The 25,297-nt window shown below is 40.2% G+C and overlaps 1 protein-coding gene and 1 non-coding gene across 2 annotated transcripts; both read right to left on the bottom strand.

Moving 5' to 3' along the window:
* Positions 1 to 109: 109 nt before the first annotated feature.
* Positions 110 to 16,033, bottom strand: LOC140272813 (tetratricopeptide repeat protein 39A). The gene is made up of 18 exons (XM_072368283.1): positions 15,833 to 16,033; positions 15,266 to 15,370; positions 14,724 to 14,855; positions 14,340 to 14,398; positions 12,110 to 12,177; positions 11,791 to 11,855; positions 9,993 to 10,092; positions 9,831 to 9,896; positions 9,629 to 9,737; positions 9,449 to 9,516; positions 6,799 to 6,858; positions 6,390 to 6,551; positions 6,204 to 6,295; positions 3,797 to 3,917; positions 3,606 to 3,717; positions 2,334 to 2,448; positions 1,855 to 1,971; positions 110 to 843 (listed from the first exon to the last, which is right to left on the bottom strand). The coding sequence occupies exons 1-18, from the start codon at positions 15,865 to 15,867 to the stop codon at positions 738 to 740; spliced, it is 1,692 nt and encodes a 563-aa protein (XP_072224384.1). The 5' UTR covers positions 15,868 to 16,033; the 3' UTR covers positions 110 to 737.
* Positions 16,034 to 24,799: 8,766 nt separating this feature from the next.
* On the bottom strand, positions 24,800 to 24,873 carry trnan-guu (transfer RNA asparagine (anticodon GUU)). The gene has a single exon. It is a non-coding gene; the product is annotated as a tRNA-Asn (tRNA).
* Between the last annotated feature and the right edge of the window lie 424 nt (positions 24,874 to 25,297).

Below are 25,297 nucleotides of genomic sequence, written 5' to 3'. Positions count from 1 at the left end.
GCTAACTTAAGGCATATTAAACACAAGATTCCTAAAAGCAGTTTATTCATGCAAAAATATATATTTCTGTTACATTCTCAAACTTTCAGAAAGGTCACACCTTGATGGATGGAAAAAATTACTTGGAGTTGAAGCTTGATTAAGTCAGACACCGAAGTGGTGAAAGAATAGCAGTGAACAGATTCCCTCCCGTAGCGGTAACATGCTAATACACAGTTTATGTAGCTGTAACATGCTAATACACGGTTTATGTAGCTATAACATGCTAATACACGGTTTATGTAGCTATAACATGCTAATACATGATTTATGCAGCCTCCTCTAACAGGAAACTGCTGTTTAATAGTCAACTATCATTTAAAATGACTCTTATTATAAAACCAAAACCATGAGACAGAACAGTATGCTCAACATAATTAAGTAGCAATCAGGGATAACAATATAATAAGATTAATTTATTACTGTACATTTCAGATGCATTCAATCAGCTAATATTTTAGTGTTTATCAATGTAAACAAAACATTTTCCATTACCTAAAATAACTATTTACAGTAAGGCCTGTTATACTTTGGTCTGGTTATGCACAGTGATGGCGATGGCACAAAAAATAGCATTAAAGATACACCTCACCATAGCAACAACAAGTCCATTTGTTGGAAATGTTTATAAGTTAAAAACCAGATGAGCAGTTGGAAAGGTCACGACCTTTGCCGAGGCCACCGTGAGGAGCGCTCCCTTACAGTTGGGTGTCCTCTTCGCCGGGGTCAGCCTTGAGTTTGGCCAGAGCAGCATGTATCCTGAACTGCGTACGAGACTCCATAGAGTATTCTTTGTAGTTGTGCCTGCAGGTTAGAGCGGATGCCATGTTTAGACCGTAGAATACTGTTAGCTTTTGCACATGAACATGTTGCTTTATAAGTCCCTGGCATCATTCATCCACAATCGGTGAGAAAGCATATCAACATGTATTCCAAATATGCCAGACTCGTGTTTGAATGAGAAGTTATAGAAATTTACTGCAAAGTTGTTGATGTTAGGCTGTTAATTTGAGATCTGACACAACCTTTGGGGGAAGGAGGAGAAGTTTTTATCCTGGTACTCTGCTAGGAGGGTTATATTTGCCCAGGTGTGACTGAACAGGGGAGCAGCAAACTAGCTGCAGTAAAAGAAGGCTTTTGATTGGCCTTACATGCAACCCTATGAAACAGTTTTTTTCTGAAACTTTCTTGGTCTTTCAGACCTGAACTTGAACACGACTCATCCTTTTAACGTAGCAACAGTACAACATTAAGAAATAGCTACAGGCATGTGTTATTTTACAACCACAATCAGAGAAAGTATGGGACTTCCACTGTTATTTCATTTGTCAAAAAACATCCATACGAACCAAAGATTGACACCCATGATCTCCCATTTCTTAGCCTGATTCATCAGCAGCTGATATAAGCGTGTGGATAAGGGTTTACAATGGGAAACCTTTGTCATGCACAATACTACAGAGTGCAAGTTCCAACTTAAGAAGCCTAATGTTAACTTTGTCTCGAAGCGTCGTCGACTTCTCTGGGCTCGGAGGAATCTGGGATGCACCATCACACAGAGGGAACGTGTGGTCTGCGGTCAAACCAATCACTATTCGAGATCTTTGTAGGAACAAATTATTTCTATTCACACGGAAAAGTTGTGAGCAGGGGTGCCCAGACTTTAGTATGCTGCTGGGCACACATTACTGCCAAAGCCATGAAAAAAAGGCAGGAAAATAAGAACATTTATGTTGCTTTCAGAAAGGAAACAGGAGAGTATTCCCTGATAAAACGCATGCAGAAAATGATAGCTGGTGTAAAAGAGTAACTTACTTGGCCTTATGCAGTATTTTAATAGCCTCGTCTCTTCTGCCTTGTTCAATGTAAAGCAGACTGAGCTCCACCAGAGAGTTTGGCACCAGGTAGTGGTCAAATTTGATCTTCTTTTCACTGAGCACACACAGAACGTAAGGGGGTAAATTGACGTTATTTTACACACGTGTCAGGCTGTGACCGCAGGGCCACACAGGAGGACTCCTCAGTCCTGGTATGAAGGTGGAGGAGTTTTGTTGCAGATCGAATGAGGTCTGAAGTAATGTTTAAGCACTTTCCCCAGCGAGTGATATCGTTCTTGAAGAGCCAGTCTAAATGACTGGCAGAAGCTGAGCAAACACAGTTAGAAGCTTTTCAGTTGGTTTTGAAGCTGATTAGGACTAATTGTCTTATGAAAGAAATTGCTGAAATTTTGAAGAATTTGTCCTCTGGTCCCAATTCAACAAGGCCAGAGCTACTCTGTGTCCAGTGGAGCTCACCTTGAACACACTTTGTGAAAGCATTCCTCAGCAGCCTGGAGGAGACCTTGGTTCTTAAAACCAAGACCCTTCAACATGTGGATCAAACAGCGGTCATCCATTGTATATTCGTTTCCTGCAGAGGGTGGAAAGGACATCATCAGAGCTGTCTAAAGCTGCAGTACTCTGTAAAAGTCTTGAGCTACAGCTACTTTCTTTATATATTGCCAGAAAAACAGGAAATAGATGCAGTGATTTATTTCCAACAGGAGCAAACATTAATGGAAATGCAATACATGAAAAAAAAAAGTCAGCATTTGGTCTGAGCTCCTTTATTCTCCAGCACAGCCTGAACCCTCTCCGACAAGCTTTCTGTCATTTCATTAAGGAGTCTTCAGGAACAGTTCTCCAGGCTTCTTGAAGGACATCCCAAAGCTCTTCTTTGGATGTTGGCTGCCTTTTGTTCCGTTCTCTGTCAGATGATCCCACACTGCTTCAATAATGTTGAGGTCCGGGCTCTGGGGAGGATTCATCCCTCCATAAGACCTGCTGCCACTGATTTTCAGTCCACTTCTTGTGTCATTTGGCATAGCTCAGCCTTTTCTCCCTGTTTCCATTCTTTAAGAATGACTTCCTGACAGCCACCCTTCCATGGAGACCATTTCTGATGAGGCTTCAGTGAACAGTAGATGGATCAGCTGGAGGTCCAGATGCATCTCTCATGTTTGTCCTGATTCTAAAGGAAATCACTTTTAGATACTGTTCATCTGCTGTAGATAGATTTTTATGCCTGTGACTTCTTTTATCTTCCTAATATTTATTTGGGAATCCTCTTGTTGGCACAAAAGTAGCATTTTATGTCTGTGAAATTGTTAAATTTGGCATTTTTCATAGAAGAAACTAAAGAAATGGGAACAAATGTTGTGTATTTGTAACATGCAGCTATCAAAGAGCCTAAAGATACAATTTCAAATAGGCTCTTTGTTAAGTTGTTTGTTATGTGGTTCACCGCTTGAATTAGGTGCCTTTTATATGCTTGAATGACTCATGGGTCAGCATTAAGTGGCTTAACTAATAAAAAAAACACATTCCTCCGAAAATGGTCAGATACAAGAACTGAAATGAAAGTGAGTGAAAAGGCAGAAAATGCCAACAGAAGAACTTTGAAAGACCTTCCGAAAGCCTGGAGAACTGTTGTTAAAATATGACAAGAGAGTCTGACTCTATAACAAAATGAGGGGTGGCTAAATACTTTTGCTGACTGAGATGGTGGCTTCAGATGAGCTACATTACCAGGAGATTCCAGCAGAGTGCGCTCTGCCTCCACCAAAGTCTGCATCATGCCTTCTGTCAGTTCTGGTCGTTTGTTGATCATACTGAAACCGTTCCACATGTACATCATCTCCTGTAATGAAGCATTTTATACTGTTGGAAGGCTTCGTGACCCAAACATGAATCCAGTTGTGTACATGTGGGTGTTTTACCAGCACTGGCACCGGCAGCCTGACTGGGCGGGAAGCCTTGTAGCGCCTGGCTTTACGAATGGCAAACTTCTCTGTTGGAGGAGACTTCCCTGCTATCTTCTGCTTGAGGGTGGGTACTCGTCTACAGACACAGGAGAAGAATAAGGATACATCTGGAACCACTCATTCACATATTTCAGTTTGAAATTAGCTTTGTATCCCTCTTTAAAGCAGTGGGCTTATCTGGGTTCGTCACTACAAGCAGCCCCTTCTATAGCACTTCTACTACACTTAACACAGTACAGCTTACTTCATTCATTTGTTTATGCATGATACTGTAACAGTCCCCAAGAGCTTCCATTCCTTTGAACATGCTGTGAATTTTGAAACACATTAAGTCATCATATGCAGTCAAGTCAGTGAAATGTGATGGCAATGGTTAGTGTGTGAATGGAGCAGCATATTTTTAACAAGCCACCTGGGTTTCTGTGAAGTTTTGCAAAATATGAAATTTCCTTTATTTAATTTAAAAAGAGCATGGGAAGTTAAAAAAAAACAAAAACAGATGCTTTTTTTTTTTTTTAGACATCCCAATTTGAGGCATCTAGTTTTGGCTGATGTCTACTCTGAATTCCCTTGGCCTCAACAATTGTAAAATGTCCAGATAGACCTCATCTCAGACCTGTATCTTTGAATCCAATCTCTGAGCGCATCTAGTCCTTTGACTGCAATGTGGCTACCGCAGTTTATTCACATCCATCAACACCAACCTCACACAAATGAAAGGTATATTTTGTTCCCATTTAAGTAGGGATGTGTGACATAGTTATAAGCAGTGATACCTGCTGCAGAAAGCATTCAGGGAGCTCTCAATTTGGAGAATGAGGCAGGAATTCTGGTGATGCTAAAGCTAAGCTAAATGCTACACAGGAGGTGGCCTCTGAAGAGTGAATACTCACCATCTAAAACAAGCCAACCTTGAAAGTTCTCTACTGGTTGATATGAATGCTGTTTAAAGTGGATTTCATACCACATCACTTTTGCACTCATGCACAGTGGTTGCTGTGTCTGCCATTGTCAGGAGTAATGTCAGAATTGGTGGATAGAGATTTAAAAGATGGTACATGTTTGTGCTTTTCTATGAGTTTCACTAACTCATGGATGACTGGCAACAGGATACGATACGCAGCCGCTGTGCATGCGATGATGCGTAACAAAATGAATATTCTTTGGTTGAGAAAATGGTGACAAAGTGAACAGATGTTTGATGCAAACTTTATTGTATTTGGACTGAATTAGACTATATATCTAAAGTGACTTCAGATTACTTTTGTTATGAAAACTGAATAGAATCACAAAGGTGACAGAGTAATATTCACCATACATACCGTTCTCTGAAAATACTATGAAACTTTTGGGATTTGAATTACTTTAAATGGCAAAAAATGAGTTTTTCTTTGGCCCCCTTCTCAGTAGCTGCTAGCTTAGCATCTTTGTCAGTTCACCAAACTGAGAGCACTGTTTGGAGCACTCTCTGTGACAGTTGTTCACTGTAACTAATACACAGACAACTCAGAAGTGCTTCACACAACCTCTTTTCTTAAGAACTGGAGTATCCCTTTAAGTGCGGAACATTTTACTCAAGCTGTAATGCCTAAATGGTGAGCAACAAGGAAATAAAACGACTTCAGCCCAAACAGGAAGAACAATCACCAGTCCCAGATTTACCAGTTATTTTCTCTGAAGACATTCTTAAATGATATCATTGTCATATTGTATCTCATTATTTCTTCTTTTTTTTTCAGAAATAATACTGCAACTTGTTAGATGAGTCAAATTGGTCAATTCTTACAACATCTGTGTGAGGCACCACCGTCAAAGTCAAAGTTTGTCCATTTACACAATATAACTCAAATGTTCAGACAAGTTTCATATGTGTTTATGAAATTTCAAGTTTTCCTCACATCTTCTGGATTCGATAAAGGCTGCGATGTGCATGCATAAAGCAGTTCTGAATAGATTTGCATATTCAGTCTTACAGTACACTTGCCTATTCTCATCAAGCTCACCCTTGCCAATACTCTTCTATGGTGTGGTAAACATTCTGGTTGTGCTTGCTTTTTGCATTAAAAACACTTTTAAACCCTTTTTTCCTACACTCAAATTCAGAAATTTCTGTTATTGAAAACTAATTGGGGACAAAAGCCTGGAAAGAAACATGTTCTTTCACGCTTTTTTCCCATATTCTTTACTTTCCAAACCTGGAAAATAATAATAAAAAAAAAATCTCATTCCACCATTTGTTTTCTCATTGTCCTGCTGTGTAGGTACCCTGCATTTAAGTGAACATATACAGTATACATATACAGAAACTGATACAGTAAAAAGCAAGTAGATCATGAAGCCAAGAACCATAATGAAGATTTACCTAAAGAGTTCTACCTCATCCTCCCCAAAAGGCCTGGCCTCATCCTCAGGCAGCATACTGAGGTAGGCAGCTTTCATGTATACATACATGGCCTGACAGAGAAACATAAACATAAAATGCATTTACCAAATTCCTGAGCCGTCTGACTGTAAAATGCATTCTGATATCCTGAAATCAGTTGGGTACCTTGGACCAGCGGCTCTCCTGGCTCAACAGGTCTGCATAGAAGTACGCCATCTTCCATGCACGCTTATAGGTGAAGCACCACATCAGCTCCCAGTAGCACATGTGGTGAAACTGCTTCCATGTCTGCTGGGCTTTGCAGCCGTCTTCAAAGAGTGCCACCGCCTGGCAGTGGGACAAAATGATACAACACAGCAGAGCAAGGAGGATGTCATGTGTGAGGTGTTGAGGTGTTCTGTCATAAACAGCTTGGGCTTTGGATTTCATTGGCTAAAATACAGCCACAACACTACTATGGTAACCAAAGCATTTCATGCTTCATCCAACCCAAAGAAGGTGCAATCACTTACGCTTGTGTTAAGTTTGTGCTGTACTAAGCGTATAGGTGATTAAACATGCCCCTAAAACAAACCTCATCAATGTTTCCTTTGATCTCCTCAGTTCTGCCGGCAAAGAAGAGGAATATTGCACCCTGGTCAGAACAAAAAAAAAGAAAAATTACAATTAATAAAATATCAGGCCACCAGTGTGCGAGTCTGCAAACATAATGCAGTCATTCTTGGCAGTGTTTAACCAAGACATTTTCCTCTTACTTCAGTAAACACTGTGGCAGAGCTTTAAGTTTGCTCTCTGGGATGGGCTGGCATGTGGGTAAAAGGTGGAGAAGAAACAGGAATTGTGAATTTACAAGAATATGAGTCAGTGGGAGAGGAAGGAGTGATAGCACAAAAAAGGAATACATAATTAAAGAAAAATATACCAAGGGTTCTGTGTGCAGGAAGGACTGTTTAAGTGGAAGGAAACAAGAGTAACAGATTAAAAGGATTTGTAAGAAAGCATAATGATGATGTAAAGAACAGTTATGTAGAGATCTTTAGATGACAGAGGAAGAATACAGAGGACAGAACTGACAAGGGATGAGAAATCTACACTTTATCATGCAGTATGTGAACATTTACAGAGTGCATCTTATTCTCGTTGTAGTCAAAAGCAATTAATGAATAACATTAGCCAAATTTCATGTGATGGCAGCAACATCTGTCAAAACAATTGAGACATGGGGCATGTTTACCACCGTGTAGCATCTCCTCTTCTTTAAACAGCACTGTGTAAATGTCAGGGAACTGAGGAGACCAGTTGTTGGACCTTTAGGAGTGGAATTGTGTCCCATTCTAGTCTCATATAGGTTTCTAAATGCTTGTATTTGGTCCTGTAAAAAACTATGTTCACACAAGCAGAACACAAACAGCTTATTTTGACAAGGTAATACAATTATGATTAGGGTTGCAAAATGATCATCATCCCAATATCAACACGTGCAGCATAATAAAAGACTGCTTGGACTACAATAAATTGTGGGCTGTAGAACTTTTGACATGAAATGGTAGTAAAGCAGAGGTGTTTTTTATGAGGATTGCATCCCAGTCAGAAGAAGTTCTGCTTTTCTGCGTGTTCTACAACTAACACGCATGAACAGGGGTAGAAGTGGAATGCAGCCTTTGTTAATGCTGCTGACCTTATTACCTTATACTGAAGTATTTGTTTTTATGTCGAAAGTCATATTGTCACTGCAGCGTACTGCGTACCATTGAACACTGTGCATCACATATAGTTGATTGCTACAACAAAGCAATCTTCTTTGCAGCCATCTGTTGGTGCAGCACCACCAGAGCCAGTGATGTATGAATACTGAACAAACTGATAAAGAAGACTGGCTCTGTGCTGAGGACTGTCCTGGAGCCCTGGAGCTGATTAAGGGCAATGTTGAAAACGCTGCTCAACATGGACAACGCTGTGCACCCTCAGCGTAACACAGTGAGCAAACAACAATGCGTGTTCAGTCAGAGGTTTCTTCAGCTCCGCAGCACAAAAGAATATTACATGTTACAGAATGTTACAAGGTTATTCCTGCTCACAGCAACCACTGCAGTCTTTAAGCTGAAAAATAATTTCACATTTTGGGATTAATAAGGTGTTTTTCAATTAATTTGCATGTTTTTCTAATATTGCACACTCAGATTACCAAGGCTATGAATCTGCTTATAGTGGTAAGCATAGAAGTAAGCCAAGTGCTTTTACTTCTTTTTTTGACGCCCCTTGACACAAAACATTGAATAAGTCACCGTGTCCAACGCTAAACTCCAAGTCATAGTTACCGTAGTCATTATTTGTTCAACTTTTCACTGTTCTCAGCTGAGCAGCTACTGATAGAGGATGGAGCCCTACAAATAAAACTCCAGAAAAGTTTTCAGCTTTGTCTTCACCACTTATACTGTGCTCCGGTTCAAACTGAGGTCGAACAAATGCCGTATTTATCTCACTGTAGGGTTCAGAGACCAGGGTCACTGCTACCCATAATGCATTCACAAAATGCAACAACAATGGCTACTTTTAAAACAGTATCATAAAAGTAAAACACAGGTTGAGTCCTTTGAAATATCACCTTTCATAACCAAAGCCAAGTTTTAATTCACTCTATTGTGGCCCAGTTCTGAGCAGCAATTCCTGTTTGGTTCTCCAAAGTGAGAATGCTCTGATCACCGTCTACTAAAGGTAAAACAGACACCTACCATTCATAAGTACTTCATATATCCCCAAAAAGGAAAAAAAAAGGGTAAAAAAGGGAATATCCCTCTACATCCATGTTAGTAGCACAGACTAGGATTTATTCAAGAATGTTTTCTCAATCTTTATAAAGCTCCTCGAGTGCCAAAGGGGACATAATGCAGCAGTTTTAACTGGCAGAACAGTGCTTTATCTGAAAAAACACTACAAATCACCTTTATGTCCCATTCAAAAAAAGTACAGAAAGGTTTGGATTGGGAGGTTAGATTATAACTGAGCTTAGTTGGACACAGAAATCACAGCTAATGAGCTAACTTGTGACGTGCTAACCAACCACTCGACATGTTCACACACAATACAGCACCGAAGCACTCTTTAGACATTCTGTGAGGCCACATATACAGAAAATAAGTATAAAAAGGGTTCACATCTTCATTTGCAAAAAGAGAAAGTCCTTGCTTTTCTGAACCAGGTTAATTATTCTTATTGCAACTCACACGTGGGTAGCGGAGCCGGAAAGGTTTTAGCAGTCTTTCAGCCTCAGCCACATCTACCTCACCGGTTCCTGAAACAATAAAACATAAATATGATACCACTCAGAAAATCTTCATCTCTGTGAATATTGTGTGACAATTAATGACTTAATTGGAATCATCTGAATCCAAATGGAGCACTACCAAGTACAAATGAGAGGAAGGTGTGGTAGCAGAGGAGCAGCAGAGCACACAGCATGGAGCGCAGGTTCATCCCTGTCGCACCATCACACAGAAGAGACAGACCATATTCCTAAAACAGGACACACAAGAAGAAAACATCTATGAGGCTGTCAGTTAATGAGAAAAATCACAAAGGAGGATTTTTTTTTTTTATGGCTCACACCTTGTCTCCAGAGAAGCCTGCAAACTCTAACACTTTGAGTATCCGTGGGGGGAATAGAGATAGTGTCTGAAAGTGAAGAAGACCCCATAAACTGTACGGTACAAACACATGATTACACATAACATATAGACAAGAAGTGTGTAATTATACAGTGTGACATACCAAGTTAAACGCCCCTACTCCAAATGATATCCCTCCCTCCAAGTGAACATGGCTTGGTCCTTTGAGACAGTTGAGAGATTTTACGAAGGAATGCAGATCTCTACATGACAAAAAACTGGTGTGTCAGTCGTTTAGCAGCACGGATCTCTGGAGGCTGATGACACGTGTGCCCATTAAAAAAATAAAGATATAAACTCCAATTCTTAAATAATTAAATGTTGTGTCAATCGAAAATGACCAAAATAAAAGCAACATAGATGAAGCCAATATGAAGTCAACATCCACATACAGCACAGTCTACACTTCCCATGATGTGACACAATAAAATTATTTTTCTACTTGTCATTATCATTATGAGTCTGTTACATGTCTGTTTCTTTCAAACTCACACTCCAAATTGGTAATGGATGCTTTTCGGCTATGCAACTCAATCTACATCAAGCTCAGAGTCTCCTGATGACATCAAAATTGCGTCATAGGATGCTAACTATATGATAGTGAAATGCAACTTTTGAACAACACAGGAAATATTTAACTGTAAAGTGTCATTATTTGTTCACCAAAAACTAAGACAAAATCCACAGGCAGTTTGAAGAACCACCTTTAACTGCAAAAAGTGATCATTTTCTGTATGTCGTTTCTCATATCATTGAAGAGGAATTTTTAGCCCACTCTTTTCCTTCATACCCTCATTGAGGCTTGCAGCAGCTGTTTATGCACAGCTCTCTTAAGGTCCCATCACATAATTTCAACCAGGTTGAGGTCTGGACTTTGACTGGATCTTTGCAAGACCTTGATTCTTTCATTTTTCAGACATCCTGTTGTAGGTTTGCTGCTGTGTTTGGGATCATTGTCCTGCTGATGGCCCAGTTCAGCCAAGCTTTAGCTGAGACAGATGGTCTCATATTTGACCCTAGAATACTTTGGTATACAGAGGAGTTCATGATGCACTGCAAGGTGCCCAGGTCCTGCGTCTGAAAAACAAACCCAAATCATCATACCTCCACCACCGTGCTTGACAGTTGGTTTGAGGTGTTTGTGCTGATATGCTGTGTTTGGTTTCCTCCAAACGTGCTGCTGTGCATTATGACCAAACATCTGCACTTTGGGCTTGTTTGTCCAGAAGACATTGTTCCAGAAGTCTTGTGGTTTGTTCAGATGCAGCTTTGCAAACCTAAGCTGTGCTGCCATGTTCTTGTTCATGCAGTTTCTCTGAGCACTGCACGGTCTGACATTGGGGTGAACTTGTTTAAACTTGTAACCGTCTTAAATGTTTCCACATGTGAATAATCTTTCTCCTGTATAATGATGGACTCCAAATAGTTTGGAAATTACCTCCAAATTGGGCAGCAACAATTGCTTCTCTAAGATCGTGGCTGATGTCTTTCCTCCTTGGCATCGTGTTAACACACACCTGAATGCTGAGACTAGCAAACTGTCAAAAACCTCTGATTTTATAGAGGTGCTCTCACTGATGATGATCAGTAAATCAAGTGTATTTGATAAATAACACTGGACTGTAACTCATGAGGCTGTCCTTAGATTTCATGCACATGCTATGCATTTTGGCTTAGTGTTAGTTAAAATAACAAAGATACAGTGTCATATGTCATGTGTTGTTCATCTGGGGTTGTATTTAACTCATTTTAGCTCTGTTTAAGAAGAAATTATTTTTTACATCTGGATTCGCACTTTCTTTTTCACCGCCATATAAACTTGTTCAATGTGGAATCCCACTATATCCCACTCACATTCACTCATTATACAATCAGCCTTCATTTTCTCATTGACTACTTACTTGTAAATTAAGTAACTGTTTCGAACTTTGATCCCTCCTTTGATAAAACTCACCATGCTCTCATCCTACAAAAAAGCATTTGATAATGCTGTAATTGAAACATAAAATGCAGGCATCTGGATTTGAATGATATAGATTGTATTAGAATTATCTATAACTCAACAACCACAAATTCAAGTTGACACAAAGGTAACTTCCACACCATACACAGTAAGATGTTTTCTGCATTTAGCACAGTCTCAGAAAACTTCTAGCTGGGATTTTGCTTAGTGCATATATTTCGCTTCTATGTTTGAGTAAACGCAGTAGCGTTGTGCACCTGTAGGAAGGTGAGAGCAGCTCTTTGGAGTTGGCACTCTGCATAACACACTTCTGCGTGGAGCTGCACTGCAAAGACACACAAACACAAGTTTAGTAACGCCATCCAATTTGTGTACTTAAAATGTCAAATCCAAACTCAAATCTTACAGTTGAGTTTAAGTATCAGACAAAGGCCTGCCAATATAATCCAGCATTCTTTTCTTATCCGTCTTCTGCCAAACTGTCATATTAGATAAGTACAGTTTTCTTCTCTTCCTGTCTGAGCTTGCACATACTCCACTGACATCTGTTCATTTAGGTAAATCTTATATTGTAATGCAATATATTTTTGTAACTACATAAATCTAGTTCCTGGGTGTCCCCCAGGTATTAGTATTGGTACCACACTTCTGTTTTTTTTTTGTTCTTTTTTACCAGTTGGAAAGTCTTTAATCAGCATTCAGTCTGCATGAAATGATTCAGCAGTAGTAGTGGGTATTTATTGGCCCCAGCTCTGATTGGAATCGATAGTAACACAAAACCTGTGTGTACGCACATTTTAATGGAGGGGATTGCACTCAAGGCTACAAGAGTGGGCAGAGCTCACTTTCTCACACGTTTAGCAACTATAATATCTCACATGGATGTTCTGAAATTGACATCAACAATTTGCGGATGACGAGACTGATCAATTGTGTGTTAAGGCTTCAACAGTCTCACTTCATTCAGTTTAAATTATGGGACATCTTAAGATTGTAGAATCAAATTCTAGGTCTGTTGCTTTGCTTTGTTGACATAACGTGGTAGAATGTTGAGACTAGTTAAACTTATCACAGTGTAATGCCATCCCTTCATGTTGTCATAGCTATAGGCTCCACCAGCAGAGAGGCTTTAGCAATGTCAGTCGGACACTTTGACGTGGTCTAACACACTGCTTCACCTTTTGTTATTGTCGGATTCTCATGAAAGTTTGTAGCGATACTGATGATATTTATGGAAATTCAAAACAGACTTTTCCCTGATATTTGATTGAGACCTTCATGTCACCCATCACTCTGTAAATCAATGTCTTCACATTGTTTAAATTTAAAGTTGATGGTGAACATCAACTTTAAATTTGCCAAGTACATTAATTTATCATCAAATATCTGCATTCCTATCAACTTCAGTCATGTTTTGTGCTGAATGACACACTGAGGTAAGACGGTAAACATGAACGTGTTAAAATGAGAACATTCGTGAGCGGTGCTCATATTTATTTTGAACTAGGCAGTTTTTCACTGATGGACCTGAAGCATTAAACATGTTCTTGTCAACAGTGAACATTTTATAATGAATTGTGCCACTTTGACAGAAGCCACTAGACTTTGGAATAAGTTTTACATTGAAAAGCGTGTAACTACCATATATTTAACTATGGCAACTGCATTAGGATGATACAAATGTGAAGCTGCAGACATGAGAAGGACTATTCACCAACACTCTCACAGCATGATAGAAATTGACATAAACTGAAACTAAAGTGGGGTTCAGAAATTAAAATTGAGGCCTGCTAGCTGCATCTTAAGGATACTTTGCACTCAGAGAACAGGAGGAAAAACCCATAATGTCAGTTGAACGTTTCATCTGCAGTTTCACCAACTCTGTGATGCAAAAGTATCAAACGCAAGCAGTTTGCTGTCATTTGGTATTTGCTACTTTGCAGTATGTAAATATAGAATGAATGTGGATTTAAAAGCAACACTGTAACTCAAAGATCTTTTTACTGAAAGAGCTCAGTTGTAAATCTGACTTTGATTCTCTTTAAATTGTCTCTTTAAGTGAGACCAAACAAGATATTCCATCCATCCATTTTCTGTACCCGCCTCATCCAATTTAGGGGTGGTGGGGGGGCTGAAGCCTATCCCAGCTGTCATTGGGCAAGAGGCACACCATGGTACACCCTGGACAGATCGCCAGTTCATCACAGGGACACACGGAGACAAACACCCTTTTTTTGGACGGTAGGCTCCATCACACCCCTGTGCAGCCCCAAACAAGATATTGCCTTCTAAAAACTCAAAGTAACGACTTCTAGTCTGATAATCCGTAATGCAAAGTTTTGGCTGATAAAAAAATATTTGTATCTCCTACATTTTTTACATTCCACTGAACAAAAGGGTAAATTTGTATCCTGCTACTATATCTAACATTTTGGATGAACCTTCCTTTCCAACTCCAGTGGTGCCACATACCCAAGCATTTCATACCTTCAGACAGTGATTCTCCCGCCGACTTGTTAGCCAAACCAGGGGATTTTCGCCGAAACCTGAAACATAAAATTTTTCAGCTCAAAACATTCTATCATTCCCATTTCTGTTCTTCTAACCACATTTTTTCTGACACACTAATCACCCTCCAACTCAATGTGCCCATTTCTGCTATCTTAACATGTGCTTCTGTGGCTTCTTTCATGCAAATGCAGCCAAATTGATAGGATGATCACAGAAGAGCCATAAATGCAAATGCACCTCAATAGCCTGTGAATCGAAGGGAACTTAAACACAGACATTAAATTTCAGCATTTTTGAAAAACTTTTTGATTTATTCTAGTATAATAAAGGAGTAAAATGATCATCCGGAGACTTCCTGACCTCTGACAAACCTCCTGGGCACTCTTCATGGTATTTCCTGCATTGCTGATGTCATCTTGCTGGAAAGTCATCATGGCCTGCATTTCCAGCACCGTGGCATAGATAAGAGCATGGTACATACTCTCATGAACTCTATATAGGAAACACAGAATTGCACGGTCAACACCTCATAATGTAAGCAAACACGGGCAGCTACTGTGTGATCTGCGTATTTTCCTGCAGAGAGAAGATCCCGGCGTGTCTTGTGCAACGTGTTTGCTTTGGAGTGCTAACTTTCTGCAGGCTGTTGAATCAATTGGACCTTGGGCGTCAGCTACAGCAAACACTTCGTATCCTGGAGACCCACAGTCTGTCAGCATGGGCTCTGATTCACAGTTCGCACCACAGAACATCAGCAGAAGTCAAATACTGCTGACATCATGCTGAGAATATAACACCACAAGTGTGCTGAAACTAAGTGCACAGTATGAGACGAGCTTAAACTTTGAGAGCCAGAGGAAACCCCCAGGGCAGCCCATACTGCCTCAGGATTGTTGCGTTACCGTGGTTGCAGCCTCTCCAGACTCTCATTGAAGTGGTTGTTGAGGAAGAGATCCAAGGCTTCCATACACTCATCCAGGCACTCTTTTAGGGTCATCTCAGAGGAGCTGTTGCACAAACGAGAGCAAAAAAATGAACACAAGAAATGCCAGTGTTCTGAACTGTGACCTGTGGGTGGAGGATATGCTAAACTGTTATCAATAATCTTAGAAAGGCTTTTGTTTCTACAAGACTTGGCTTGCTTGATGCTCTCAATAAACCTAACTAACATTTAACTTCCTGTTGCAGCAGCTCGGCGCTGCTGTGCTTGTCTGGTTCTATTTGAGAGAAAACTACAAGAAAAAAAACAACCTGTCATGTCATCAAGGAAATGAAGGACGGCCACGATTTACTGACTTCTCCCAATGCAGACGAACTTGGTAGATAATGATTCCTATTTCTTGTGCAAGTTTGTCAACTTCTGCCAAACTAATTTCCCCTTTAAAGTGCGACAGCAAACTCAGCGAACCAGCCAACTTGTTTGTTTACAGGAAACGAGGCAAACTTTGTTGCGCGTTGCGCGTACTCACTTTTCAGAAGCATTTGCATCTTTCCCCTTGGACATGTTCACTCTGCGCGCGGGCGGCTTGCCCCAACACCTGTTCAGCTCTCAAGCAGCAGCAGCGCTCTTTAAAAAGCAACATTCAGGGCTTTCGCTGAGAAGCCAAGCGCTGGAACTAGACCCGAGACGTTTGAGTTGACACAGGAAGTTCCGAACACTTTCCGTATGGATAAAGTATAGTCAGAGGTGAAGGAACGCACCAGTCTGTGCGGATCAGACAGCGAGGGAATGACGCAATGAAAGGGGCGCAGACTCCTCCTCTGAGGCTCCACTGCCACGCACACGTTAGAGCCTCAGGTAGAAACGTTTGTTGGAATTCATTTGCTGCAACTTTTCACCTTCGAATGCCCCCAACTGTCTTTATCAGTTTGCCTCAGTTATTTTTCAGAAACATTGTGGCTTTTCATGTGGGTAGTCGGTTTAATAGAATGAAGCCTCACCTTCTCAGAGAGAGGTTGTTAAGTATTACTTGAATTTAGGGCGGAATTTCTAGTGCTTAATTCATTTGCTATCAGATGGAAATTAATCAGCTATATTTCAAGCAGCTGCTGGTGCAGAACAGCATACTGTGCCTTCCTCTCTGTCAGTTAACGTGTAATTCTACAACAATTCCACTTGGAGGCGCTGTTGTCCTATTTACGTAAATCATGTAGTGGAAGAAGCCATGTAGTGTTTATGTGTCACATCCTGTACAACTTTTTGCCGATTTTCCTTTTTTAAAATAAATATTTCTTAACCAAAAACAGAATTCAGCATTTTTATATATCCACAGTTTCACCTTATACGTCCGCAGGATTCAGTGCTTAGTGTGTATCACCAGATGGAGTTGGTTATGGATTAGAAGTTTTCGCCCAAATAGTTGAATGTGAAGGAGAACAACTTCCACAACTCACTCTTCTGCTCCACGGTGCAAAGAAAGCTTTTGGTTGTCATTTCCAGAGAAGCTGCATTCAACCAAGCAATGCAGGCAGCTGGGTGGGCTCCCAGGCCATTGGGGGGCCCTGGAGGGCTAACAGACAGGGCCACAGCAGTAGCAGTAGCAAGGTTGAGTTAGTGACAGTAGGAGTGAGTAGAATTCCAAAAAAGGGTTCCCACTTCAGTTGAAAGTTTTTTAAAACTCCTTTTACAAGTATAATTCTGAGTAAATAAAGTGATGACGAGGAAAACATGTCATGAAAGCGTAGTATTATTATTATTAGTAGTAACACGTTACAATTTTTTGGCTTGGTAATAGGCATTATTAACCAAAATAAACATGATGTCTTCCATCTCTACTGTGGTCTATCACCTGCCATTTTACAGGACAACACAATGGGATTAATTAAAGGGGAAAATCTGATAACTTGATCAGTTCTTTTTTGTAGTAAACTGATGAGAGCTGTTTCAAACCGACATGTCTAGCTATGAATGCAAACTTATCACATTTACACGCAAATAAAGTTTGAATGATTGTTTATTGGCATAAAGTTGTGCTATATGTTCAATGTGACGTGTACATTTGTTTTTAAATTTCCACTTTGGTGTTGCAGGCCTAATTGAGATTATGACAAAAGCACTGTAGTCAGTGCATTTTAATCCTCTGTATTTTAAATGTTATCTATAAAAAAGAAAATGTAAATAGTAAAGAATGAATCGTGAAAGCTTTGCCAAAGAGGAACATTTGAAAGTTGAACTTGAGGAATTCTAATTTCTATATTATGAAAGCTTTTGAAACAGACATTATTAGCACGTTACTGTTATAAGTACCAAATACTTTATAACTTTATGTACTTTATATCACTTTATTATGGTTCCTTAGGTACTGAAGTTCCTGTCAACACCAGCCGCAGCAAAAGATAATGAGATGTCCCCTCCCCATGATGACATTGCTGGTTGCAAGTTCATAATTTTTTTGTCAGATTGATTGTTACATACTGATGACTTATTGCTGGTTGGAGCAGCCTCCTCGGAATTTTATGCTTATTTTTTCACCCCACTAGGGTGTAGAATCATCTCTGGTCATTGCTGCTGGCCTCCATCTCTGTCCACAATCACTCTTTAGCGTGAGGGAAAGCTCCTCCACTTCTTCAACAGTTTATGGTGGTAGTACAGCATTTATAACAGTTGTATCGATCAGATTATCAGTTTGGCTTTTCACTATTTAGTTATGCACATTTGATACGTGATATGGAAAGGAAACTCATCCCTGTTTATGTAACTTTAAAGAGTATTTCAGATGAACTACCATGACCATGATGTCTGACAGTGTTATAAAAGTTGGCCTGATGGATTGTTTGATTTTGTAGTCTTGTTGTGTTGACAGTATCCCATTTCACATTCACATTCACATCCCATCACATTCAATGCCGTAACTACCATAGAGGACACCGAGGTCGTGTCCTCAGTATTTAAAAAAGAAAATGTTTTTCTTAAATTGTGGTGATTTTATATTTGAATAGCCAAGAGTAGCACGACTGTTTAATAGAACAGTGGCCCAGTTTGGGCATATGTGCTGCGCGTCATCAACATCATATGGTCTATATGGTAACTACCACACACATGTCGGACTTCAGTCACTGGAAGAGGAGCACATTCAACTAAAAATGTAGGTGGAGAGCAGTTTAAGTGGTAGATGCCTGTGAGAAAAAAAATGCATTTTAATGTGGAGATATTTTTTTTGTAGCCCAGCGTACTACTCAGATAGGAAGGACACATCAAATCAAAGTTTAATTTTGGTTAACTCAGTCAGTACCGGTCGTCGATCAATTTCCACCGGTTGAGTCAACATTCATTTTGCGACTGAAATGTCAGCGACGTCAGCTAAAGAACACGAGCAACAATTTACTAAAAGTTTATTCAACTTTTTGCATCGTTTCATTCCAACAAATACTCCTGCAGTTAAAGTGTTCCACACATACGTTATCTAACTTTTTAAACAAAATCACATGTATACATATATTTAATTTCTATTGAGAAATGCAGCAGAGCACCAGAGTTTCCTCATGTGTAAGAGGATGGAGGTGAGTTTGATGGGTCAAACACACAAAAAACACCTGAGCAGTCAGATCAAGCAGCTTTAAGCAGCTTGGTGGTTTTACTCTCTTTGGCTCCACTTTCTCAAGATGTCCTCTGCTGCGTCCAGAGTGGAGTCCTCCTGTTAGACACTAATTCATATGCTGATGTACATTCCAGCTGTCGTGACACTAAACAGGGAAACTCATCTTTTAACACCAGTAAAATCTATTCATGGTTCAAATATTTTGACCTGTTTTGACTCCCCCTGTAAGCATGTAGTGTTCTAACCCTTCACACTGTGCGGTCAATGCTTGTTCCTTTCAAAAAGGAGTGTATCAACTCTATGTAAGCACAGTGCATAAATATGTACAATAAAAGGGGAAATCAAACCCTCAACAATATCAAAAATACCTTATTTGTCTTTGGAAGAATAACTTTTGATGAAAATGACCTTTTAATTGTTTCTTATTTTGATAAAAGAATCCAAACAAGTGCGTAATTTTTTTTTTTACGTTTTATTTTATTTAAACACATGAATCAATGTAATAATAATTTATTCATATTCTTATTTGAATGACACAATAATGCTCTGAACAGCTGTGAGAACAATGCACTGATACTTTCAGTCAGTGCAGTTGTTCAGGATGAAAAGATAGAGCCGTACAAAAGATAGATACATTTGAAGTATTTTTATTGATGTTACTGTAACAGGATGTATAGAGATTTCATTGGGTGACTAGTCTTGTGAGCGAAACTAAACGCTGCTGCTACTTTCTCTCTTGATGTTGTTGTCTTTGTATTGTCGGCGATGTTTAGGCGTCATATATTTTTTGAAGCGCCTCCACATTGAAGGCAGCTCTGGTCTTTCTTCTGAGGGGTTAAACTTGTCCACTGCTTGTTCTGGTGCTGCAAGTTGAAGAGACAAGTCTTCTGTGACATGTGAGGGGTTTGATGTTGGAGAGTCCTCTGACTGTTTAGAGGCTGGTTCCATTTCGATGACAATGAAAGTTCTTTCTTGATTTTGCTTTGGAAGTGGTTCCTGGACAACGAAAGGTGATGAAATGTCCTCCGTGTCTTGAGGTTCCTGGATGACTTCAGGCTGGTCGTTCTTTATATTGGTCTCTACCGTCTTTTTGTTTTTGCGCCGACGCTTTTTAGAAGAAACTTTCTCCTTTGGTGGCTCTGAGACATCTTTTGGTTGTGGGACTAATTCCATTTCGATGTCACTCACCAGTTCTGGGACCACGTCTGGTTGTGGCACTCCAGCCTGATGAGCCAAATCTAATGGAATCACTTCCTGTGAGTCTTCAGAAGCCCTTTCTATTTCCTTTTCTTCCACGGGTTCAGAAATCTTCTGTGGTTCCTGGACAACGAAAGGTGATGAAATGTCCTCCGTGTCTTGAGGTTCCTGGATGACTTCAGGCTGGTTCTTTACAATGGTTTCTGGCATCTTTTTGTTCTTGCGCCGACGCTTCTTTGATGTAACGTTCTCTTTTGGTTGCTCAGGGATCCCTTGTGGTTCTGTTTTGTTGACTCCATCCACTTCTAGATTCGATACTTCCACTTGTGAAGCCAGCTCTTCTACAGTTATGTTCTTTGGTGGAAGACGTATCTGATCTAAATGGAGTTCTGGGAGGATGTACAGCTCTGTTTTTTCTTCTGGCTTGATGATGACGGATAGAAATACAGCCTTCATAAGTTCTGCCACCTTCTTTTCCTGTGTCTTTGTTTCCTCCTCCTGTGCCTTTAGTTTGGAGGCAAGATCAATATTGGAGGCAGTCTTTTCTTTGAGTTGTTCTTTCAAGCTCTCTACCTCTTTTACAACTGACTGATATTCAGTTTCAGATACTGGTGGTTTCAGTGTTTCAATCAATTCTGCAATTACGTCATTGCATTCCTTGAGCTCCTGCTCACACTTTTCACGGAGATGACGCTCACACGTCAAACAGTTTTCCAGGTCCTTGAGTTTTTCCTCAGAAATGGAGCAGCTATTCTCTGCTGCGACTCTTCTGTCTTTTTCTCGTGTCAGAAAGAAATTCTTTTTCAGCAGCTTAGTCCTGACAATATCCATCCGATGGTATAAATAGTTGATCTTGTCCTTATTATGTTGGTAAGATTCCTGTAATTTTTCTGTTCCATAATCTTCGTCGGCAGCAGAGGCATTAGAGGGAATCTCCTCGCTTTGTGAAATTGGAAACTTCCACGTGACACGACGTACTTTGGAGGCCTGGGGATGATCCTGCACCAGCTGGACGTCCTCGGAATGAGGAGTCTCTGCCGCAGCAGAGACCTGGGATTGTTCCTTTTCCAACACGTCCAACATTTCTGATCTGTTGGTGGGTTCCTCCAAACTTTCATTACTGCCAAAAGTAATGTTATATTTGTAGGACGCCTGAGATTGTTCTTTTTCAAACAGGTCATTTTCTAGGCTTGATGTTAAAATTTCTTGCCTGTTGCTGGGTTCCTTATAACTTTCGTTACTGCCAAAAGTAATGTTATATTTGTTGGAGGCCTGGGCTTGTTTGTCGGTTTGTGAATTTGGAAACTTCCACGTGACGCGACGTACTTTGGAGGCCTGGGGATGATCCTGCACCAGCTGGACGTCCTCGGAATGAGGAGTCACAGCCGCAGCAGAGACCTGGGATGGTTCTTTTTCCTCTTCGTCATTTACTTTTTGAGGAGACGTGGAGTCCTCAGAGGCCTGGCATTGTTCTTTTTCCAACAGCTCATTTTCTGACCTGTTGGTGGGTTCCTCATAACTTTCATTATCGCCAAAAGTAATGGTATATGTGTAGAAATCCTCAGGTAAATCGTCCTCTACCATGTCACACCACTGAAGTGGAGCAGATGATATCTTGGTTTGACTCATTTTGCTTGTTGTTTTTAAGAGTTTGTCAAAATTACTATTTAAGATAGTAACTAAGTGTTGATTTTTTAGACGATGTGAAAACCGTTTGCTGAGACTTTCAAATTTGCTTCGAAAACTGGACGTGTTTCTTCAGATAAACTCCTGACGAACTGTGAAAAAGGAGTGAAAATGTCTGGCCTATATAACATTTGTGATGTCAAACAACATCAGTGGTGACATCAATTGTGATGTCATCATCAGTGAAGACAAGAAGACCAGAAGAGAGATTGTGATGTCATCAGTGATGACATCACAATTTAGTGATAAGACTAAAAAAGAGCAATGGCGTTCCGTTCTCAGCCACCATCTTGTGTGTTGTTTTGCTCTCTTGTTCAGTTTTATGATTATACATCTTTAAACCTTTTTCTGTGAAATCTCAAAATATTATTGTCCAGGTCAGTTTTAATGCATTCATTGTATGTTATGGTACTCACGACTGCTTTCTTCATGCCTCCACTGGAAAATTGGACCTCATTCTGTGATGATCTGCAGGTTTGAAGGCCTCTGTTCTGTCTCTCTTCTGGTCTGTGATTCCAACCACAGATTCTGAATGGAATTGAAGTCCGGATTCCAGAATGTTGATTTTTGTTCTCTGTTAATCACTTGATGACTTCAGCTGAATACTTTATGTCACAGAAGGTCCACTTCTGCCAGTTTTTCAGCAACCAGTGTAATGTTTCCCACTAGCAGTGTTTTCCAAGACAGAATAATGTCAGTTTTTAAAATGTTTCCAAAATAAACCTTTTTCCACATTCAAACTGAAGCAGACACCCTTTCCACTTTTAAGATTAGGCTTAAAACTTTCCTTTTTGATAAAGCTTATGGTTAGGGATGGCTCAGGTAATCCTGAAACATCCCATAGTTAAGCTGCTATAGGATTAGTCTGCTGGGGTTCATCTGTCCCACCTTTCCTCACTTTGCTCTCTTTTTCCCCATTTAAAAAAGCCTCAAAATAAAAGTGATTTTTAGGTGGCTACAATAGAATAGAATAGAATAGAATAGAAAAATACTTTATTCATCCCCCAATGAGGGAAATTCAAATTAGTCAAGTAGCTCATTAAAATATAAATATTTACAATGATTGTATATTAGACAACAACAACAATAATAATCATAATCATAATCAATGACTAATTAAATAAATTTGAGAAGAACATGTCAGCAGTCACTGTTAAAAAGCCTTATGGCTGTGGGGACAAAGGACCTCCTGAACCTCTCAGTCCTGCAGCTCAGTGAGATGAGTCTCTCACTGCAGCTGCTCCTCTGTCCTGCCAGGATGCTGTGGAGAGGATGTTTATTGTTCTCCAAAACAGAATATGATTTCCTCCTCATCCTTTGCTCCACCACAGCACCGAGAGAGTCGAGCCTTCTGCCTACCACAGAACAAGAATTTTTCACCAGTTTGTCCAAGCACCTACAGTTTTGTCTTAAGTGCAACTCCCCCAGTAGACAACAGCATTGAACAGTGCATTGGAGTGATCAAACATGCATATCATATCTCTACAGACATGAGCCGTCTCAGGAAGAAGAGACGGCTCAGGCCCATCTGAACACTGAACGCTAAGGACAAACTTTTTCCTTTGCGCCTTTGATTATGAGCGAATATATCCAACTAATGTGTGAGTCATTATCACCCGTCTTGCATAGGTACTGTACTTTTCAGCAGCATTAGATTTCTAAGATAATGCGTCATTTGGAAGGTCAGACTTGATAGTTTGTAGTATATTGGGTTCAAACTCTCTATCAAGGCAGACAGCATGAAGGTATGTTTACAGACTGTGTTTGGATCTAAATGTGTCTTTATTCTGTATGAACCTGCCATTGTCTCACTGCTCTTTGTATCAATAATACAGATCAGGACCACTGAGCTCCTGCACGGAATCCCTGATTGTTCAGAAAACATTTAAAGTCAGAGTGAACATTCCCGGTTTCCCCAATTGTCACTGTCAAGTACAGTCAAATGTGCTAAAGTTGAGGGGAGAAGTGCTGCTGAGCAGAATTTTTACTTCCATAAAGATTCAAGTTACATACACATAATTAACCTCTTGGTGACTGAATGATTAATAGAGGTCCATAATTCATGCATTACTTCAGAAAATTCCTAAGATTGCTGCAGAGCAGCATGATTCTCCAGAGAAACCTCATCTGAGCTGCACTGTCACCACTCCTGCAGCACTCTCTCCAGAAGATGGAGACTTTATGCCAGTGTAGAGATTCCTGTGGGAGCACCAGAGACATCACAGTTAAAAGTCTCAGATGATAAGGAGTTGTTGGTGAAAATATAATGAAGCATCTCAAAAATGTTTTAACCACATTTTCACATTTTTCTGTGTAAAGGTTTGTTATAAAAGAAGAGTCCACAAAGCCTGAGTAACAGACCTGTGCTTCATCTTGACTTGAGGCATTTCAGGAGAAACTGTCTTGCAATTACAACCCCAGGGAGCTTCCCGCAGAATAAATCTGGTTTTAATTACTGTCAAAACACTTTCTTTCACTTCAAGAGACCACTGTAATATACACAGTCTCATGGAATACTAATAACCATTTGAATGATAAAGAATCAATGTAAGTAACTAAGATGACTTTATTAAGATTACTTTATTGTCATGTAGTCACACGAAATGACTCTCCGCATCAGACTCATCCAGGTTGGCACCTGTTGAACACACACATGCACGGGGTGACACACTCATGGAGACAGATGCCATACACTGGAGCGGTGGGGCAGCCAATTACAGCGCTCGGGGAGCATGGGGGGTACGGAGCAGTGAGAGTAGGAATGGAAGTTATTGGAGGACCCACTCTAACCACAGAGGCTGATAGGTTGTGGGTACAGTGGGACACGTTAGGCCGGCGGCTTTCGATTTGCTACCAAACATACAACTGGTTGCAGAGCAGTCGATAGAAAAAGTTTCTAACTTGGTTGTAAAGGACGGGGCCGGAGCCCGTAGAAAGAGATATATACGCAGACCGTGTTCTGAAGACATGGCAGCGGTATGTCTGAGTTAGCAACGATCTGTTGGTAAACACACTCGTCCCTGGGTGGGCTCGAACCACCAACCTTTCGGTTAACAGCCGAACGCGCTGGCCGATTGCGCCACAGAGACTCGATGGACAGAGTAATAATTGTGTCTGAAAATCATTATTCTCCCGAGACCCGGCAATTCATTTTTGTCCTCTGTGCAGGACATGAGTCTGAGACCTCTAAGTCAGGCATAACTTATAAAATCTATCTGAGTCCTACTGTCCCTCTCAGAGGACATCCTGGGCTCTGTCTTGATGCCCCAGTTGTGGGGATGTGGCCAACACATCACATGCACTGTCTTTTGAAAATGGCGGGAATTTCAACGTCCACGTTTTACAGCAACAAGAGCGGTTAGTTGACAATGTTTTGCAGATATCATGTTTCTATTGTTAAAAATCTATTTTTTCTTTAATATCAAAGTCTTTACTTCAATTTAGTAACATTTTTATGAAGACACAGTATTTTTAACCCTTTCAAAACATAACTTCTATGTAATGTCCTTTGTA

Source organism: Leuresthes tenuis, unplaced genomic scaffold, assembly GCF_036924035.1.
Source record: "Leuresthes tenuis unplaced genomic scaffold, fLeuTen1.0.hap1 SCAF_17, whole genome shotgun sequence".
NCBI lineage: Eukaryota > Metazoa > Chordata > Actinopteri > Atheriniformes > Atherinopsidae > Leuresthes > Leuresthes tenuis.
The sequence above is the reverse complement of the archived record's forward strand: the minus strand, read 5'-3'. Positions and strand labels throughout refer to the sequence as shown.

Bases quoted from the DNA above. Each gene is read 5' to 3' on its own strand.
- LOC140272813 (XM_072368283.1), bottom strand. From the start codon at position 15,867: ATGTCCAAGGGGAAAGATGCAAATGCTTCTGAAAA. The intron at 14,856-15,265 runs GTAACGCAACAA...TTTCCTATATAG, and splicing joins CTGGAGAGGCTGCAACCACG to AGTTCATGAGAGTATGTACC. The intron at 1,972-2,333 runs GTGAGCTCCACT...GTGTGTGCTCAG, and splicing joins TTTCACAAAGTGTGTTCAAG to TGAAAAGAAGATCAAATTTG.